Raw genomic sequence first — 20,457 nt, forward strand, 5'->3', positions numbered from 1 at the left:
ATGTACCAATGACCATCAATGGCCAAGGCTAAGATCACAGCATTGTAAATGTACCCTTAGTTGCATCCTTGACTCAGAGATGATCTTTCCCTTTTCACATTAATGGACTGCTTGACTCAAACCAGCTCAAGCCCATTGGTAGGAAGCTCTGAACACCACATCCAGAACAGCTTGGATTTTGTAGAGAAGGTGAGGCAGATGAAACCATGGTCTCATACGATGTTACATCTCTCTTCACTTGTGTTCCAGTCACTGAAGCATTGGAGGTAGTTTGTAAGAGATTACAGGATGACCCCAACCTCAGCAACAGGACCACTCTCAGCACCAAACAAGTGGGTTTGCCTTTGGAACTGTGTCTTAATACTTTGAAGTAGTGGAAAAGAGAGCTCTGTTATCCTACCCTGGAACACCACCACGTATGTGAAAAAGGGAAAGCCCATCTCTGAATCGAGGAGGGGGCCTAAGGGTGCATCTGTCACCATCTTACAATGCTGTGATTGCAGCCATTCCCCAGCTCTCTGTGAATGGGACTCATGGCCACTGATCAGTGGTCATGACAATTTGCATATTAAAGATCATGAAACTGATCCCGCAGCTCACAGTTAGTCAGTGCTGCTAGATTCAGTCATGATGCAAATGCACTGTTTATAAGTTTGGGGAAACCTGCAAGCTCTCACTAATGAAAATCCTTTGTTTGGTTCAAAAAGACATTGCTGCCTGGCAGCAGGACAGTCAGCAGCACCATGGGTGCAAACGGACACTACACCAACTCTGTACTTGGGACCTGGTGGCTTAAAGACAGCTCCATATCCAATAACACTGTAGAACATTTGTATTGTCACATACACACCAGTTCAGCACAACTGCTTTAGAGGTGCCAAACACCACCATTATTAGTATTAGAACACCAGTATTTGTTTTTTCCTGTTACTACTCAATTTAACAAAAAAGATGTATTAAATACAAGCAGGCAGTACTTTCATCATTTCATAACTCGCCTACTTTTTATTTAACCAGTTATCTAATGAGTGTCCTAATGTTGCATCTCGTGTTTAGTATTTATTTCACAGTGGCTGTTGTAACCTCATTAACAGAAAGTTACAGTGCAGGGTTGATGCTGGCTTTTGACTGCAAAACCAAAGCAGCAATTTAAATAGCAGTACCACAGAGAACAAGTGAGTGACAGACGACTACTCAAGAAGCTAAACGGGCGCACACCCAGCAGAGTGAGCGCACTGAGCTTTACCTCTTGGCACTGGTGGAGAGCTTGGCAGCGGTCTTACTGGAGATTTTGGCCTCCTTCTTTTTGGGCTGGGCCTGGTCCCGTTGCTCGGGGCCCGGCTGCTCCGGAGGAGCCGCCTCCCTCTGCTCGGCGTCCGAACTCCCCCCACTGGTGTTGGGGCTGTCGTCCGGCCTCGGCTGCACCTCACTGGACATGCTGACGCTGTGGGATGGTTGCACATGCACACAGGCTTTAACGGCACATAACGAGCACACCTGAAGAGGTTTACTCAACCTTCACTGCAGGTCGGTCACCTGAGAAACACAGTTTTAAATACAGTTTGGTCACACACTGCTGTGGGATCCCACAACAGTGTGTGACCAAACTGGTGACCAGCATGAGGAGGCGCCAGGCTGTGGGGAGTGTTCCACATGCTGCTGAGGCCCCGTCTGATTTCTTCAGACGTCAATTATCCAACCTAATAAACAACAGTGAACACGAGTCAATAGCACAATAAGCTGTTTGGCACTGACAGAGAAGATTTGGCAGGATTTTCATGGCCTTTACTCACATCCTCACCTCTGCTGCTCAACCCACAGATGCATTTTCCTTACAAACGTGGCTCCATTTAAACAACAATATAAGATTTATTTCCAAGAAGCTTTGTTGTAACCAAAAAATAATCGAAGAAAAAAAAATTTACAGTTTCATTTACCTATTATTTATGACAACACAAGCTGTGTCACCCGTTGCTATTAATTATGTTTGGTTTTGTCTTGTGTGGGAGTGAAAAAGACGAGTAAAACGAGCTACACAGGAAACGAGGACGTCTGCAACCACACAGAGGTGCAGGGGGACGAGAGTGGAGACAAGGATGAAAATGGAGGCGTGGCAGGTATGCGAGTGAAGGAATGATGAGATATGGGAGAGGAGGAGGATGGAAATGAAAAAGGAGAATACGCAGCAAAAGATAAAGTGGCACATGACCCTGCAGTGAAGAGACAAAGAGAGCTTAGGTCCGAACTGAACAAGAGACAGATGAATGAAAACTTTCTGGAGGGTGACACAGACAAAGACACTACACACGTCTTCCATCTTTTACTATTTTCATGTCTCTGTTCAATAATCTGACGCCTTTCCTGCCAGCTGCAAAGAAGCTGTCACCCTTTCAGAGGGTTTTTCACTCTCATACGTCTGAGGCTTGATCATCCAGTCTAACGCCTCTTTAATGCGTCACGTAAAACTCTTTCTGCCTTTCCTGACACCGTTTTATGTGCACACATCTTTTTAGTTCTTCTTGAAAAAGTAAGCACTTGTTGTTGATTTGCGTGCTGAAGGCACTACCCCAACAGTCAAGCTTCAAATGACTGGTTTTTTATAGAGTCAGTGAAAAGTACACATTTTAAAACGGTAAACAGTAAAATTGCAAATAGTAAATCGAACAGTCTGTCCTGTACTTTAAAGGACACCTGATTTCTAGGGATGCTTTCACACAGCAGTCACACGTTCTAAGTTCATCAGGACATACTCCAGTTTCTAGGAATCCTGTATGAATCACAAAACCACACTGTTCAACCTGGGATCTGCTTTGAATGTAGGCTTCTCCAGCTTCCAGCTCATGCTCAACACCCTGTTTGGAGGGTGTGTCAGAAAATCTGTGCTGTGGGTTACACACCTGTTTCACAACAGTCAGGGCTGGCCTTTCAAAACTTCATGGGCATATTTAAAGCTGTAATTACTCCTGACGAACTCAGGATGCTGTGTCAATAGCATCAGTCACACAAACAGCATCTGTGCATTTCTCACAGTGCTGCTGAAGAAGTTTCAACGGATCTGAGTCTTGTCGATTTATCATACAACGATGTCACTCTTGAATTCCTGAGAAACCAACAGCTTTGCTGCGCTGCAACAACGTTCCAAGTAGTGGCTGCAAGTCCTCGAGTTTTGCTTGTGGGCCTTTCCGTTTCTTGGCACTAGTACTCATGGGGGGGGTGGGGGAGCCTTCACCTGTGCTGTGGTCAAACACCTTCCTCTGTGCAGGTGAAGTTGTTAATTCTGTGTCCCAGTTCAGCCAGTTGATCTTTCGCATATTGCTGAGCAAAACCCAGTAAGCTGGACATTTGTGGCTGTCCTTGTCCCCCGTATCCTGACAGTTGCCTCCACTACAGTCCACGACTCTGCCGTACAAGTGAGTGTAAAACTTTATGAAACAGCACACATTTCGTAAGCTATATATATTTGTTCACACAACAATGTTTTCACAGTTTGGAGGTTTCAAAATGTCCAGGCCATGCTCCCAGCCACTGGTATTTGGATATGTGCTTCAAGGGAATCACAAAATCATGTTGCCATGTAGTCACTGCCACCATACACAAGTATGCCGAAATATTGGGAAATTTAAGGGGAGGCCTCACGGTCTGATATCCAGTCATTTTTCTGAAGCTCATAAGGAGCCAATGATGATCCAATCAAGCTGATTTTTTTCAATCTGAGGTGTCTAAATCCAGCATTATTCCATCTGTACAGTCTGTTTTCATTCAGACTTGAGAAGTATCAAAGAATTAACTGGTAGTTTAGGTTTGTGGCTTCAGCCACCCTATAAGGCACTGTGCAGTGAATCCATTAATGGAATGAAGGGAGATACTTGCTGCTTTTGGGTTTGAAAGTTAAACTGTGGACAATAGAAATTCATCAGATTGCTGAGCCACTGAGCACAACTACAACAACTCAAAGCCTCAAAGATTTTCCACCTCGCAATCATCAACAAGGAGTTGAGGTCACCGAGCCAACGGCGTATTTTCTGGGTAGCAGATCGAAGAAGAAAAAACATCATCTTAAATAACATTATGGAAAATATGTTTGTGTGATCGTAACATTGTCATACTGGTAACTTATTGCTCATTGAACTGTATACATGTCATAGGGCTGTTGTTACACACTTCAATATAATTTAGGGTCCTGTAAATGTGCCTGTCTGCCTACACTAGGGCTGCCACAATTAGTCGACTAGTCACGATTACGTCGACTATCAAAATTGTCCACGACTAATTTAATAGTCGACGCCTCGTTTGAAGCTTTGTAAGATCCCAAAAGACGCAGGAATAAGTAGTAGGATTTAAGAGTGTAATAACGGACTGAAACAGAAGATGGCAGCACTGCATGTACAAGGATGCCAGCTGCCATTAAACCCCGAAGAAGAAGAAGCTGTGTCCCAGAATTCATAGCGCGGCCCTGCTCAGTTTCCAACAATGGCGGCAGCTAGTTAGTTTTAATATTACTCTCATTATACTTTCTGGGTCACAAAATAAACATTTAACGTATTTTCAGACGAGAATGTAGCTGTGTAAACCTCAAATATCTGCTCGGTTTATCAAGACACCACATATTTTCAAAAGCGCTCCGACGTTTTCGGAGACGTCTGTTAGCCACCAGCTCGATAGCGAGCCGGGGTTCAAGGCTCACTAGAGCCGCTGAGAACACCGGACTCCCGGCAAATCGTTTTCAAACCCACCGCCGTCTTTCGCTACTCAGGTTAAGCATGATATATAAGTCACTTAGATAACTTAAAAATGTTATTGTTTGGCTTTTTTCAGTGTTATATTTGTTCCTGAGTAAATCGGTTTGGCTGAGATTAAAGTTAGTTTGTACACAGCTGAATAAACGTCAAGCAGACAGCTGATTATCAGAAGTGTGAGATGCTGGAGAATTTACTCCGGTGTCCTGATATATTTTAGATAGCAAGGAGCAGACGGCTGAGTTTATTAAACTCCACTGAGACAATCTGCAAATTTCATTAAAATGTAATAAACTATCATCTTGTCTTTATTTTTAGTTAGCACATTAAACACTTCAAGCTGTAAGCTAATGATAGTTATATAAGAGCAGACGCATGCTGGTGCAATAAGCTGTATGTTTTACATCCAATGGATGCATGATCTGATTAGTCGACTAATCGCAAAAATAATCGGTGACTAGTTGACTATCAAAATAATCGTTTGTGGCAGCCCTAGCCTACACGTTTTCATTTAGATAGCAGGCGGAACAGGGTTTTTTACCCACTGCAAACACGCTCCTGTGTAGCCCTCCAAAATCCAAATGAGGATGATATATGCATTGGTCAAATGCCTACTGGTTGACAAGTGGGCCAGAATAAGGAAGGAAGACAACGGAGTTCACCAAGAATAGGAGGAGTGTGAAGAAATAATCAAAGGTTTGTTTAAAAACCCCCAAAACAAATCTCTGTGCAGGAAGACTGCCCCACTGAAGTTCATCCAACTTTATTTACCTTATCAGTGCACTGAACCCACATCAGTCATGCTGGATTAGAAAATGATCCTTTTGCAGAACTCTAAAAACAGCCGTGATACGCTTCTATGTCCGATAAAGGAGGAGACAGCCTACTGACAACACAACCTGCTGCCCGTTGGACTGCTGAATGATAATAAAAACAAGCAGGGTTATCCTATGTCCTCATCCAAAGATACACCCGCAGATGTCATTAGTTAAATACCGAGCTCTGGTGTGGTTCCCTCTCATTCTGAGAATCAGCCAGGCTGAACGTTTGTCAGTCACAACCTACAAGTCTCAGAAAAAGACACCTACAAGGTCAGCCTTGCTAAATCAATTGTCCCCATTATTGTGTATGTGAGAGAGGAGCTCAAGGTGAATGCCTCTATTTACATTCCCTGGTGTGCAATGAAAAATGCATGACACAGACGAATGGCTGTGAGGGCATTTTTGCTGCTCACATGAATATAGAATCACAGTCAGTAAGGACAGATGGTCGGGTGTACATGACAGTGGCTTTGGTTAGCTCACTCCACGTTTGACATCTGACAAACAGCTGCAGCATGAAGACTGTGCAGTTAACTGTGGTGGAGAGCTGATACCACACTTTAGTTTTTGGTGGGGTTGGTTAGAGTGATACAGAAGGACATCATTTCAGATCTCAGGGTAAGCTGCTAACATCTCTGTAGACATCTGCGTGTTTCCAGTTGTCAGATGAGGACAAACATACTGAAACCAAAAGTTGGAAACATACCGGAGGTTCGTCTTGGGCTTTTGCCAAAACACATTCGGAAGATGTTTTCTTTCCCCGTCGGGTGCCAAACTGTCACAACAGCTCAACCGGTCACCGATTACTGAGCGAGTCTACACACATCCCACCCAGCAGGGCACTCACAGTCCCGTGGATTCATTCTGTTCTTTTGTCTAAGGCTAAAGGCTCAATAAAACAGTTAAGAGTCTGGGTTTTCTCTCCGGCTAACACCCCTGAACCTTTCCTGTACCCGACTCTGTAAAGAGGGAATTCCCACTTTTGGCTCGGATTCCTAGCAAGGCTATTTCGGTGTTAATGGTTGAGTGACGACTGGGCCAACGATTATTATAGTTTACATTTTATTAAGTTCAGTTAGGTGCATGGGTATATGCCGAATTAATGTGCATCTGCCTATGACTCTAAAGGTCTCGTATGGTATACATACACTCGTTTAATGAGAAACGGGTTTAAATCTGCTCAGATTTTAGACCACGTTCGGGGGAACCCTCTTTAGTCAACATCAAACAGCTCATAAAGCTGTATATGAGGGGCCAGCGAGCTCCCGCGGCCCGGATCGCCTGTTTTGTTGGCTATGTGTGAAGAGTTAACAGCAAGACAGCCTCGCAATCTTTATACGCGCCGAAGAAGATAAAGCTGAAGGACACACTTGTTCGACATCTCTCCTCTACAGCAGCGGACCTCAGTGACCGCTGCCAAATCTGCTCCAGCACAAAAGACAGAATGGATGCCCCCCACCACCACCACGACCACCCCCGCCCCCTTCCCCACAAAATAACCCAATAAATCTTCGTTGTCTTCATAGAGTTGACTCCATTAGAGAAGAATACGAGCAGCTCACCTTTATAAGCTGGCTGGACGTATGTGTTATAAGCTCCACTGTTTATTCTGTAAATCCGCAACGCTGCTCGTCCGCTTCTTTTTACTGTCCGCTGCTTTGACTGACTGCTCGAGAATGTGGTGAAACCGCGACTGTCACGGTAGCGACCGTTACGAGCACAGTTTCCGGTTTAATCTGTCAAAATAAAAGCCTGTGGCTTATTTTCCCCGAAGACTGCCTATAAAAAACAATATTCATATGATGCAATACACTTTAACTTATTCCAAATGAGGTTAAGAAATTACACTGGCGATCTGTTTAATCTCTGTAATTTTTCACGTGTGCACGAGTAGACCTGAGGCTTGTAATGTCCTTTCACCCAATATCAATACTCATAGAATAGTTTTGCACTCGTTAGCCTATTTGCTTTATCTTCCCTGATCCTACTGTGTAACATGTTATTTCAAACCATTACATTTTTAAATTTGGATTTTATTTTGATACCAGTGAAAATTGCCGAAAAAAAAATAACAAGGAATATACAAACATGTCAGTCTATAATGCAACCTAGTTCAGATTTTTTTTTTTTATTGAATCAAGCAACTGATTGAAAAAAAAAGCCCTCCGAAGAAGATGGATGAACGGACGTATTTTATGTTAAGACACAGAGTTCACACTTCCGGTCTATTTCTCTTTAACCAATCCGACGCTTGACGGCTCTAGACTGCCTTCGTGCGCGCGCCTCCGCGAGGGTGCGTTGTGTGTTATGGCAGGCTTTGATGATAGTGTAGACTACAAAGGAAGTGCAAAGAGAATACCGAGCACGCGGCACAGACCGTGCACCGTGTGGTGCCAACCCATCACGTTGAAAAAGTGTACTTTTCAGAAGCAGTTTCTACATTTCAGTAATATAAACACCAGGGATCCTCTTGAAAGGAATTGCTGTTATGCCCATCAACTCATCTAGCTAAAACGGTCAAAATCTAAACGAAACCATTACTTTCAACAATTTGTGTCAAAGGATTTCACGGTAATTGCCTAAAAATAAACTGGAACCAATGTTATTATTAACTGTCGAAAGGCTTCAGATAAAAAAATATAGAAGTATTGTACACAGACATGACCACTGCGGAACCCTTCCACGGGTTCATGTTTCTCTTACGGCTAATAGAGTGCGGGCCGTTAGCTCGGCGACATGCGCCATTGAAAACAAACGTACCAGATACGGCGGGTATTGCCGCTTTCGTTCATTTGTATTCTACCCCATTAGAAACCTTAGTTCGTCTCCAGTAAACGTTCGACATTTTTGCGGACAATGGAAACTATATTAGAACAACAGCGTCGCTATCACGAAGAGAAAGAGAGGCTAATGGATGCTAAAACTAAAGAAATGTTACACAAGAAGTCGACGGTGAGTGGTGCCACTTAAGGCTAGCTTTAGCATTGCTACGCTTGGTTGTGAATCCCAGAAACGCTAAAATTAACATTTGTCTGTGTGTTTTTTTCCAACTCTCATTTCAGCTGCGTGAACAAATCAATTCTGACCATCGAACAAGAGCGATGTTGGATGTGAGTAAGAGTTTGGACTCATTTAAAACGGCTCTCACCAACTGGCTAATAGTATTTGCTGGAAATTCAACGAATAACTAACCTTTCATAAAACCCCAGTTACAATTTTGTAAACGTGCAAAGCACAATTTATTAGCAGATTTGATGCATTTTCTTACACTAATTACGGGAAAAGAGGTCAGATAAAGAACGTAATCAGATGTACTGAATGAAGCGGTGTCACAACGAAATGACACTCCAAAAATCTGCCCCCAAGTGCATCAGAGGTCATTAAAACTAGGTGTAAAATATAAATGGTTAAAACCTGACTTCAGAGACGCACATTGGAGACAAAGAATCACTTTTGATAATTAGCAACTTTTCACTGTTAATGGTCAACGCTGGTAAAAAGGTATTTGTGCTTCTTGCAGAGGTATATGGAAGTGAGCGCAAATCTCAGAGACCTGTATGAAGACAAAGATGGGTGAGTGTTTTCTTAGCGAACAGTCATTTCCACTCAAATATAGATATGTTGGCTGGACCTTTGTGCGGTTACAGAAGTGGAGGAACAAACTTTTGAGCGGTTATTTGAAAAGTAGACCAACTAAAGGTGTATTCACATGAGAAGCCTAAAAAAAAAGGATGGGGATGTATTTCTAAGTTGCCCTTTCTTACATGTGGCACATGACAGGAGATGGTTAACGTCAGCTCCAATCTCACCACTTCTGGAAATGATGTGAATCTGCTACACTATCGTCTGCTCTACTGTGACATTGTTGTTCTCCTCTAACTTGGGGTTCACACACACGCGGGTTTATTCACCAATCTAGTAGCAAATCACTCAGAAACACGACAGCTAGATGATAATAAGATATACTTTATTTAATGATGAGGAAATAATAGTATTATCACCCAATGCCCCTCTGCCACACACAGAAGGCCCATCGTCAATGAAAATAGCGCTACACCGAACCAATCGTGTGCCTCTTCAAGGCAGGTTGCAGTAACCAGCACAGAGGAGCCGGCTACTACAGCTGGGCATAGCAGTATGTTAGGCGTGTGAGCAGGATAGAAGACCAAATGACACCAAATTGTGAAGAAAAACGTGAGCTGTAACATTACCGAACAAGACACCTGAAAGGACATGCCCAGGGCTCACAAGATGAGGACACTGTTGGAAAAGACGGGTCCAAGGAAATATTCTGGAGATATTTTGGTTATTTAAAGTCTGATAAAGAATCGGAGTAGCAAACTGTGTCAAAGGCATATTTCCATAAAGGCACATAACACCTCAAATTGTTTTTACTAGGTCCTGGGTTTAAAAAATCGATTTCCCAATTCAAATCGATTTTAGCTTGAATAAAGCGATATCGATTCATTTAATCCTGAATCGGTTTTTAAATATAAATGTATTTTATCGGAAACGACAGAACCTCAGCTTAAAGCTCACAAAACTATTTAAACAACCACCAAACAGCTAAAACACAAAATGAGAGCAGGTACATGGATCCCACCAAAGACGTAAACACAGCGTGGATCGTTCACGTGACGGCACGCACACAGACACGCCGTCGGGGCTAAAAGCAGACAGCTCACAGATTCTGAAGCTGCAGGTTTCGTCACTCTGACCAAAATTCACTGAACCAGCAGCACAAGAAGCTCAAAACTACGCTTCACGCCTAAGTTAGATAGGTAAGATAGATTAAGATAAGCTTAAGTTTTTCAGAGGGTGGTCGGGATTGTTCGTGGTGGATAAGTGTGTTCACGACCTCTCCAGCATCAGGTGTCCAGTTTGTAGCCGACCACAGAGCCAGCATTCCTAATCGGTCTGTTCAGTCTGTGTCACGATGCTGCTTCCCCAGCACACCAAAGCAAAGTAATGTGCTTGCAACAACTGAGTGAGATAATCGCCTCACACTGAAGCATCTGAGCCTGCATTGTTTATATATGCTCACTCTTCTTGTACACGCTAGGGCTGCCACAAACGATTATTTTGATAGTCGACTAGTCACCGATTATTTTTGCGATTAGTCGACTAATCAGATCATGCATCCATTGGATGTAAAACATACAGCTTATTGCACCAGCAGCGTCTGCTCTTATATAACTATCATTAGCTTACAGCTTTAAGTGTTTAAGGTGCTAACTAAAAATAAAGACAAGATGATAGTTTATTACATTTTAATGAAATTTGCAGATTGTCTCAGTGGAGTTTAATAAACTCAGCCGTCTGCTCCTTGCTATCTAAAATATATCAGGACACCGGAGTAAATTCTCGAGCATCTCACACTTCTGATAATCAGTTGTCTGCTTGACGTTTATTCAGCTGTGTAAAAACTATAACTTTAATCTCAGCCAAACCGATTTACTCAGGAACAAATAAAACACTGAAAAAAGCCAAACAATAACATTTTTAAGTTATCTAAGTGACTTATATATCATGTTTAACCTGAGTAGCGAAAGACGGCGGTGGGTTTGAAAACGATTTGCTGGGAGTCCGGTGTTCTCAGCGGCTCTAGTGAGCCTTGAACCCCGGCTCGCTATCGAGCTGGTGGCTAACAGACGTCTCCGAAAACGTCGGAGCGCTTTTGAAAATATGTGGTGTCTTGATAAACCGAGCAGATATTTGAGGTTTACACAGCTACATTCTCGTCTGAAAATACGTTAAATGTTTATTTTGTGACCCAGAAAGTATAATGAGAGTAATATTAAAACTAACTAGCTGCCGCCATTGTTGGAAACTGAGCAGGGCCGCGCTATGAATTCTGGGATAGGTTGGACCACAAGGATATACCCGACCCATCCTTCAAGTCTGGGGAAATGAAGGACGCATTTGTCGGTTGCATTTGTTGGAGTCTTTGAAGTTGGACAGCCTTTGTCGCATTGCTGTAATGTAATCGGCCTACAAATGCAGCCTCCGAAGGCTGCGGCCCCTGAATTTGGACACAGCTGCGATACCGGACACAGCTTCTTCTTCTTCGGGGTTTAATGGCAGCTGGCATCCTTGTACATGCAGTGCTGCCATCTTCTGTTTCAGTCCGTTATTACACTCTTAAATCCTACTACTTATTCCTGCGTCTTTTGGGATCTTACAAGGCTTCAAACGACGCGTCGACTCTTAAATTGGTTGTCGACGATTTTGATAGTCGACGTAATCGTGACTAGTGGACTAATCGTGGCAGCCCTAGTACACGCCCTCTGTCGGTCTTCCACTTCAGCCTGTTGTAAATAGAATCGGGTCCATTTTTCCTCGACCACATCAAGATCCTCTCCAAGGACAGACGTGGATCGTGTAGCTGTTCTCTTCCCTCTGAAGTCGGTCACTATCTCTCTGGTCTTATTCACATTCAGAAGTCTACAGAATCTTCTGCTTCTGCTCATTACTAATACATCCAACCACTGCAGGATGTTCAGAGTATTTTTGTGGGTGGGATGTCTGAGGTGCACTTGGTGAACATGGAGACAGCACAGCTGCTGTACTGCACATCACCAATTCAGACAGAGCCCTGGTCAGTCTCATATACTGCGTCCTGACAGTCAGGTAGTTGGTGGATGTGTTTACTGACATTTGTGTAGCTTCACTTTCAGCAACAGTGGCTGAATTGTGTTAAATGCGATGCTCACCAAGCCGCTGTTACAGTCCAGATGGAAGTATGAGCTCTGCAGTAGGGGTGGGCGATATAAACGATATACGATAGAAACGATATAGATTTGGCCAACGATAGAGATTTTGACTATGTCGCGCTATCGCGATAGCGCATGTTGATGATGTCATCAAGCTGCGCCTGTTTTAGTCGAAAGTATTGCAGCGGCTACAACCATTATCATCTGTAAATTATGTTCTCCTGACTGAAGTTTGGCCCGTGTATAGCATCCTGCTATGCGATTGCATGTGTCCCTGACAACCAGAATCCCTCATGTTAACTTTTATCGAGTGGAAAAAAAGTTGCCGTTCATCCACCAGCTTCACTTTGCTAATGTTATGCTAACATAGCTGTGTCGCTAGCAATCACGTAGCACAACATTATATACCAGGTAGTCCAACTTCAGTAACCCTGCAAACGCCACTGCTGTTTAGTAGTGCTGGGCGATATGGAAAAAATATTTATCACGATATGAATTATTTTATATCACGATAACGATATATATCACAATATACCACCTGACCTGTGGTCATCTGGAAAGTATGCAGTCTGTAAACAGCGAGTGGAGAGGGTGCAGTCTTTGTTTTGAGTTACTGTAAAGTATGTCGCAAATCCGGGTGCATGTAAAGCAGCACCATGTTGCAAAACCACAAGACAGTTTCTTTGCGAAAAATATCATTTTTTGATACTTTATTTTCTCTTGCATAAAGTTCAGAGTATGTATAGTGAGAAGACAACACTAATATATTTGCACAGGCTATTTAACCCTTTAAGACCTACCATAGAACCAAGTCCGCCAGAGCTTATCTTTACATTTATTTATTTTGAGTGTCTTCATAGTTTTATTTTTGAGATACACAAATTTTTATATATAAATGAAAATAAATAAATGCAAATTTGCAAAAAAACAGCATGTGCATCAAAATAAACTATTTCCAACAGTGTAATATGACTTCTAAGCATCCCAGAAACGATACAGAAGAGCATAAAGTCAAACATGACTTTTAAAAACACCAACATAGACTTTGAAGCTTAAAAAACTACATTTTCCGCGAAAGTGACGTCACTTCCGGTTTCGGACAGGTAATGGCGGACATGCGATAGTTGCGCTGACTTATATTCCAACATAGGAAGTGTTATGAACAGCTGATCGGATCGGCAAAGCCTGTTTCTGGAATATTATGTTTTTGTTGCTGCAAGTCTGGAATATTATGTTTTTGTTGCTGGAAGTGCTTTTTATGCAATTTTTGCAAAGCTATATGTGGAAGAAAACCGTGACCTAGGGCAAGCTAATGGAATAAGATCTAAGTACAACTCTTACGGTTTCATATGCAAAAAACAAAAACATTATTGCACTACCTTACGTGGTTACAGTTCTACAGGGATTTAAAAATAGTTAGGGAAAACGGAGTGTGCCTGCTCCGACCGATTGTAAAGGGTTAATGATATATTTTATGTAAAAATTTGTAAAATTCGGGTTAGAAACGATAGAAGACAAATGGCACGATAGACACTTTTCTATCGTCCACACGATATATATCGTCATATCGCCCAGCACTACTGTTTAGTGTTTCTGTCTTCATTTATGTTGGGAGTGATAGCAGAGCTGTACGTTTGAATTAGTTTCAAAAATCTCTCAGTCAGAACATGGTATGAAATGTTTAGGTATAAACTAGCGAGCTAACTTCCTGTTAACTTCTAACTCCGTTAAATTTAATAAATTCTGTTTTCATGGATGCATGGATGTTAAACTTAATTGTTACACCCGATAAAGCAGCAACGCTGATGATTTAATTAAAGATGAAAGAATTTAGACTGTTTTTAACTCTTAGTGTTCGTTTGACTTTGGGACCTGAAGGGGACGGAGTTTTGGACCCAGATTACTCCTCACTACGGCAGCCGTAATGCTCTGACAATCCATCAAGCAGTCCATCAGCAGGCTTACCAAAGTTGTACTAAAACATTTTTTAACAGATTTCTACACGCCAAAATCGGTTCAAGGTCAGTGAGCACAACAAGAATTCATACATAAGGCACACTCTAGATTTTTGAGAAAATTAAAGGATTTTAAGTGTGCCTTATAGTGTGGAAAATACGTTATACAGAAGAAAAGAATATATCGTGATATATATCGTTATCGCACATGCTTCAAATTATATCGTGATATGAATTTTAGGCCATATCGCCCAGCCCTACTCTGCAGCATGTAGATGATTACATCATTCAAAGATTCGGTCTGTCTACTGAAGAGAAATGGTTTTACTTAACAAAAGAAGGCAGAAATCATGTGGCAGCTTATGTCTGATGCCTGATTGGCTGAGCACAAAAGCAAGACTTCCTGAGGTTCATTATGGAAAACCGACCTTTTCCACAATTCAGTAATATGGCCCATCAGGATAATCTTCCACTTAAGCTGCTTTTGAATATGAACTCTGGATAATATGAGGAGAAGCGCTTATACAGGCTACAGGACAAAAGGACTCACACTCCCTGTGAAGACTGCACAGTTACACTGTTCTCACATGAGTGCAGTAGGACAGTACGCAGACTTTGTAATAGACAGCTGTCTGAGTAAAGATGGTTAAGAGTTTGGTCAGTATGCCTCTCCCGTGCACCTCCATTGGCTCATGTCTTGAAAAGTCCAGAGGTGAATGCATGAATGCTGCTTTAGAAAAACCAACTGTCCTGATAACTTCCTCTTGTTCTTCTCGTGTTCCTGGATTATTTCTCTGACAGAATGAGGAGAGACGAACTTGCAGCCATCTCAGGACCAAATGAGTTTGCAGAGTTCTACAACAGACTCAAACAGATAAAGGAGTTCCACCGAAAGCATCCAAATGAAGTATTTATTCTTTTGATTCCAAAATTTTAACTGAAAGCGTACATCAGGTCTTTGAAACTGATTTCTGTTGTCCTTCCTGCAGATTTCCATCCCCATGTCTGCAGAGTTTGAGGAGCTGATGAAGGCCAGAGATAACCCCAGCGAGGAGGCTCAGAGTGAGTTCAAACAACACGTGCTTGTTTTGAGTCAAGAACAAACAGTGCACGACATGAAAATCCCACAGAACAGAAGCTAGAGGAACAAATGCTTCCTGACTTTTTAATTTGTTGCAACAACAAAAATGGGATCTAATGAGGAAACTCATAGAAAGTAGCTACACTGCATTAAGTAACACTTTGTGTGAAGAATGATTACTGAAGTGTGAGAATGCAGATCAGTGTTGTTAGATTTTTTTCTGCACAAGTGTGTTTGAAATCTGCAGTTGAAATAAAAACACAGCAATCTACTTTAGAGAAATGACACTGAAGACGATTAGAGCAGCTGATTACTGACAGTACAGTTTCTCTTTTAGTTCTAATTGTAGTAAATTTGTGCCGTTTGGTGTCCATCCTGTTTGTGAAGGCCCCCTCTGGTTTCTAAATGAGCCTGAATGAATGAATGACATTTATCACACATTTTTACCAATACACTTTTAATTTTACAGATCCACACAGTAACCAACAAGTTATAAAGTTTGATTTCATTTTGTAACAGCTGAGGAACAATCAGGACGTGGTTCAATGTCAAAATTAGGATTAATAATCAGATGTTTGCAGATGTGAATACTGACCGTATCCTTTTTCTCCCAGGTAAACGGGACATGGTCAACATGTAGTAGTAGCAGACTGTCATTATTAGAATCTGTTTCATCGCCTGGCACTTTTTTTTTTTATTGTTCTTGGCTTAGTTGACTGGATAACAATCGATCAAATGTAGGAAGTTAAATAGAGTTGAAAACAAGCTGGGCTGTTCGTAGACCTGCACAGTAGACCTGTGTCATGGAAAAGCACAATAGTTCATAGTATTTGTGCAGCATTGGAAGTGCAGAAGAGCACGTTGTAAACCTCACAAATATGATATTAATAAATGGAAGAAGTTTGAACCCATCAGTAGGCTTCACTACTACTAAACGTAGTTATTGTAGGGTCTTACAATATAAAGACATGGACGTCCATAAATTCATGCATCACTTTGAAGTTTGGCCGTATGGTGTGGTCCACAGTGGATGCGAGTCATTTCTGTGTTACATGGTAGAAAAGCCGGGTTTTAAGCAGCTGGTTGAAAAGCTTTACTCAAGATCCCCGGTGTTGTTATGTAACAGTATGGTGCGGGCTCCCGTTAAATTAATGTAGTTACTGTTAAACTTAAGTGTTGAGCAGCAGTAACGTTTGTAAGGAGACATTTTTCTGGCTACTTTTGTTCTTGGGTCAAATTAGGAAATGTGATCGATGCCAGAGCTCATTGGAAAAGAAGCATGCAAAGCACCGATCATCTGCTTATGCTAATCAATTCTGCTGCGAGATTCAATAAAATATTCAGTTAGCATCACTGTCACCACTAACAGAGGGCCTCGTGTTTGAGAATGTGTCAGACAGGCTGTAGGTTTTGTTAGCATCTCACAGCTGGATTAACTGCCCTCATGAAAGCATCAACACTCTTTCTTCATTAATGAAAAGGCTAATTTAGGCAAAGCACTGGTTGCCTTTGGTTACCAAACACACTTTATTGTGTTGAGTTCCCCCACGTTTGCTCTGCAGTTACATAACTACACTTAACAGTTATTGTAAGTAACATCTGTGACCTTCATACCCAGGCTTAAAGTGCATGAATGATTTGTGTTTACGTGCTGCAGATATGGTGGACTTCACTGATGAGGAAGGATACGGCCGATACCTCGATCTGCACGACTGCTACCTGAAGTACATCAACTTAAAGGGAGCTGAGGTTATGATCCTAAAGTAGCCCGTTTACTCTCATTAATAAAGAATAAGCCTCTGAGCCAGGATTTGTCTGACTGCTCTCTGTGCCCTGTGTCTGTACAGAAACTGGAGTACATCACTTACCTGTCTTCATTTGACCAGCTGTTCGACATTCCCAAGGACAGGAAAAATGCTGAATACAAAAAGTAAGTCCATGCTGCTTATTCAAGATGTCAGCTTGGAAGTATAACTGTAGGGAATCTGATTCCTCAGTCACATGTCAGTGTTGCATGCAGAAGTGGAGATGTGGACACGTTTAAATGCTTGTGTTGTGCAGGTATCTAGAGATGCTGCTGGAGTACCTGCAGGACTACACAGACCGGGTCAAACCGCTGCTCGACCAGAACGACCTTTATGGCAAAGTGCTGTCAGAGTTTGAGAAGAAATGGGAGAATGGGACCTTTCCAGGCTGGCCTGTAAGTTCTTCTGCTGGGACCAGTGAGAGATGATGGTTAGGTTTTGGGAACTTCTCTGACTTTTTGCGTGTGTTTATTTTAAATCTGACTGTAGAAAGAGACGAGTAGTGCTTTGACACATGCAGGTGCTCATCTGGACCTCTCTGCTTTCTCCTCTTGGGAGGTAAAATCAATCCTCATTGACATGTAACTGAAATCAAAGTGTTTTGCATAAATAATAGTTTCGTATTTGTTTTTACTCTCTGTTTTCCTCTTTGCTGTAGGAGTTGGCCTCTTTGGGTCTGGACAGGTTGAAGTCAGCACTCATGGCTTTGGGACTGAAATGTGGAGGGTAAGCTTCTAGAAACATGACAGGAACACCGTAATAACTCACTTTGACAGACGTCCTCTCTTTCTACAACATTAAAGGCTGGTTGTTTTCATATTCCAAGCAGAATATTACTGGAAAACCAGCTCTATGAGGACAGGGAATCATCTGTGAACTATAGATAACCTCACGCCGTGCGTCCTTAGTATAGTGAGAGCCCCTGTTTGAAACCACAAAGAGCATCTGGTGTTCAAAAAACCCAAATGAAATATGCAGAGCCATCTGATGTGGTGACCTCTGTGGACAAGGCAGCAGATGAAAAAAAGCTGCAGACAGCTGCTGACCCTACATGTCGGCTGGTTTTAACCGATCTCTCTGTGGGTTAGTCAGACGTTTTGCCTGCTGTGCACCTGGAAAACAAAGCAGCTGACGAAAACTGTCTTTAGTGTTTGTCAAGTTTGTTTGTTGAGACATGTTTAAAACAGCACAGTACAAGGGCCTTGTAAAAGAGTTAAAAGGACGTCGGTGTTATGGCAGCTGGTAGCCAGCAGTTAATGGTTGAATGTGTCTGTGTTCAGGACTCTGGAGGAGAGAGCTCAGAGGCTCTTCAGCACCAAAGGCAAGTCCCTGGAATCACTGGATCCTTCACTGTTTGCCAAGAACCCCAAAGCAAAGGGACCTAAAAAGTAAGTGTGTGTAAAACTGTCCCTCTGAAGTCACGTCCTCATAATGTCTCATCAAAGTGTTCAGTATGTAGTTCTTAATGATTTCCTACCGTCACTCCAACAGAGACACAGAGCGGAACAAGGAAATCGCCTTCCTGGAAGCTCAAGTATACGAATACGTGGAGATCCTTGGGGTGAGTCTGAATGTGTTAATGCTGCTGTTGGAGTTCATGTTTCGAGCCAGCTTCATGAGAAAACCACATGTTGATATATTGCGTATGTGGCTACAGGAGCAAAGGCAGCTCACTCATGAGAACGTGCAAAGGAAGCAGGCCAGGACCGGAGAGGAGCGTGAGGAGGAGGAGGAAGAGCAGGTCAGTGAAAGTGAGAGCGAAGACGAAGACAACGAGATCATCTACAACCCCAAGAACCTGCCACTGGGCTGGGACGGCAAGGTAAAGCTACAGACACACCTGCAACAGAGTGACCATTACGGTCCTCAGTAACACGCATGTCTGTTTGAAATCCGGATGTGTTAGCGTGTGAGTCTGTGTCAGCGTCGATCCACACGCAGCCTGTGCTGCTGTTACATGACTGACGCTGATAGATCACTTAGAGGACATGCTCTCACTTTAATGTCACTCAGGCACTGAGCTTGCTATTTTTAAATAACATAAGATGTTTCATTGTTGTTTACTTGATTACCCACAGTAACCGTGTCTGTTTGTCACTCCCTGCAGCCAATTCCATACTGGCTCTATAAACTCCACGGTCTGAACATCAACTACAACTGTGAGATCTGTGGAAACTACACTTACAGAGGACCCAAAGCCTTCCAGAGGCACTTTGCAGTATGTTGCTGTTGTTGTTTTCTCGTGGGTTGGCAGTGACTGTGGGACCGTTTAAAGGTTGATGTTGAACTTCCATGTTTTTTTAAAGGAGTGGAGACACGCTCACGGGATGCGCTGCCTGGGAATCCCCAACACTGCTCACTTTGCCAACGTCACACAGATCGAGGATGCTGTGTCTTGTGAGTTGATTGGAGCAGATTCTGAATGCAGCTCATGTTCAGATGTTCATGTATTTATGTGTTTTATGTCAACTGTAGTGTGGGCAAAGCTCAAGTCCCAGAAAGCATCAGAGCGGTGGCAGCCAGACACAGAGGTAACAACACTCAGGACTTATTCAGCAGACATTTGTATTTTGTTGTGGTGTAGCTGCTAATTGCTTTTGCTGATGTGCTTTTCAGGAAGAGTATGAGGACTCCAGTGGAAATGTGGTCAACAAGAAGACCTACGAGGATCTGAAGAGACAGGGCTTGTTGTAGACGGGGGCTGAAAAACATCAACTCTGAACAGCTTCCTTTAAACTCTGATATATTTTTATCACGTTTACTCATGTTTCTTCTTTGTAAGCTGTAAAGTTGGTTTTAACAGTATCACCACCATTTCTCTTTTCCTTTTCATAACTTTGTAATGTGGCGACCATTTATGATCATAATAAAGTAGAAACTTTTGTCAGCATGCTTGTTCGTTGTGGTCCTTCAACAATTCTTAAAATCACCAGGAGAGGACTGAAAATAGTCCCTTAAATATTTAGATTTGATATTTTAATACTGATGTATGGATGTGTAAGGAGCAAGTTCTGCTCAAGATGAAGCTATTGTGTATAATCTGTAGTCGGCGGTTCAGGTCCTGCAGCCGTGCCTGGTTTACAACAACCACGATGACCCAGATCATTTGGAAATGAAGTCTGAAACCATCAGCAGAACCTCCGAAGCCCTCGAACATGACAACCTCGATGAGGGAGGACTCTATCTATATAATATACAGGTGCTGGTCAAAGAATATCATCAAAAAGTTGATTTATTTCACCAATTCAATTGAAAAAGTGAAAGTTGCTCAGGTGTTATGAGAGCCCAGGTTGCTCTGCTCATTCAAAGTACAAGAATATGGTACAATAACCTTATAGATATAGAT

General features: G+C 42.4%; 2 protein-coding genes across 3 annotated transcripts in view; one reads left to right on the forward strand and one right to left on the reverse strand.

Moving 5' to 3' along the window:
• Positions 1-7,250, reverse strand: part of LOC135933330 (ubiquitin-conjugating enzyme E2 E2-like) — a 61,254-nt gene extending 54,004 nt beyond the window's left edge. For both annotated transcript variants that reach the window (XM_065471482.1, XM_065471481.1), the window contains exons 1-2: positions 7,120-7,250; positions 1,247-1,444 (exon numbers count right to left, since the gene is read on the reverse strand). In XM_065471482.1, coding sequence (XP_065327554.1) covers positions 1,247-1,437 — 191 coding nt within the window. In that variant the 5' untranslated portion in view covers positions 1,438-1,444; positions 7,120-7,250. The remainder of the gene's footprint in view (positions 1-1,246; positions 1,445-7,119) is intronic.
• Positions 7,251-8,285: 1,035 nt separating this feature from the next.
• On the forward strand, positions 8,286-19,999 carry sf3a3 (splicing factor 3a, subunit 3). The gene is made up of 17 exons (XM_065471486.1): positions 8,286-8,509; positions 8,620-8,667; positions 9,078-9,130; positions 15,027-15,132; positions 15,215-15,287; positions 16,964-17,055; positions 17,154-17,236; positions 17,368-17,506; positions 17,601-17,669; positions 17,770-17,837; positions 18,392-18,499; positions 18,603-18,672; positions 18,769-18,933; positions 19,219-19,329; positions 19,418-19,508; positions 19,587-19,642; positions 19,728-19,999. Exons 1-17 carry the CDS (start codon positions 8,414-8,416, stop codon positions 19,803-19,805), a joined length of 1,506 nt encoding a protein of 501 aa, XP_065327558.1. The 5' UTR covers positions 8,286-8,413; the 3' UTR covers positions 19,806-19,999.
• The last annotated feature ends 458 nt before the right edge of the window (positions 20,000-20,457 follow it).

The sequence above is a fragment of the Pelmatolapia mariae genome, linkage group LG22, assembly GCF_036321145.2.
Source record: "Pelmatolapia mariae isolate MD_Pm_ZW linkage group LG22, Pm_UMD_F_2, whole genome shotgun sequence".
In the NCBI taxonomy this organism is placed as follows: domain Eukaryota; kingdom Metazoa; phylum Chordata; class Actinopteri; order Cichliformes; family Cichlidae; genus Pelmatolapia; species Pelmatolapia mariae.

Bases quoted from the DNA above. Each gene is read 5' to 3' on its own strand.
- sf3a3 (XM_065471486.1), top strand. From the start codon at position 8,414: ATGGAAACTATATTAGAACAACAGCGTCGCTATCACGAAGAGAAAGAG. The intron at 9,131-15,026 runs GTGAGTGTTTTC...TTTCTCTGACAG, and splicing joins CTGTATGAAGACAAAGATGG to AATGAGGAGAGACGAACTTG. The intron at 17,507-17,600 runs GTAAGTTCTTCT...ATCTGACTGTAG, and splicing joins GGACCTTTCCAGGCTGGCCT to AAAGAGACGAGTAGTGCTTT.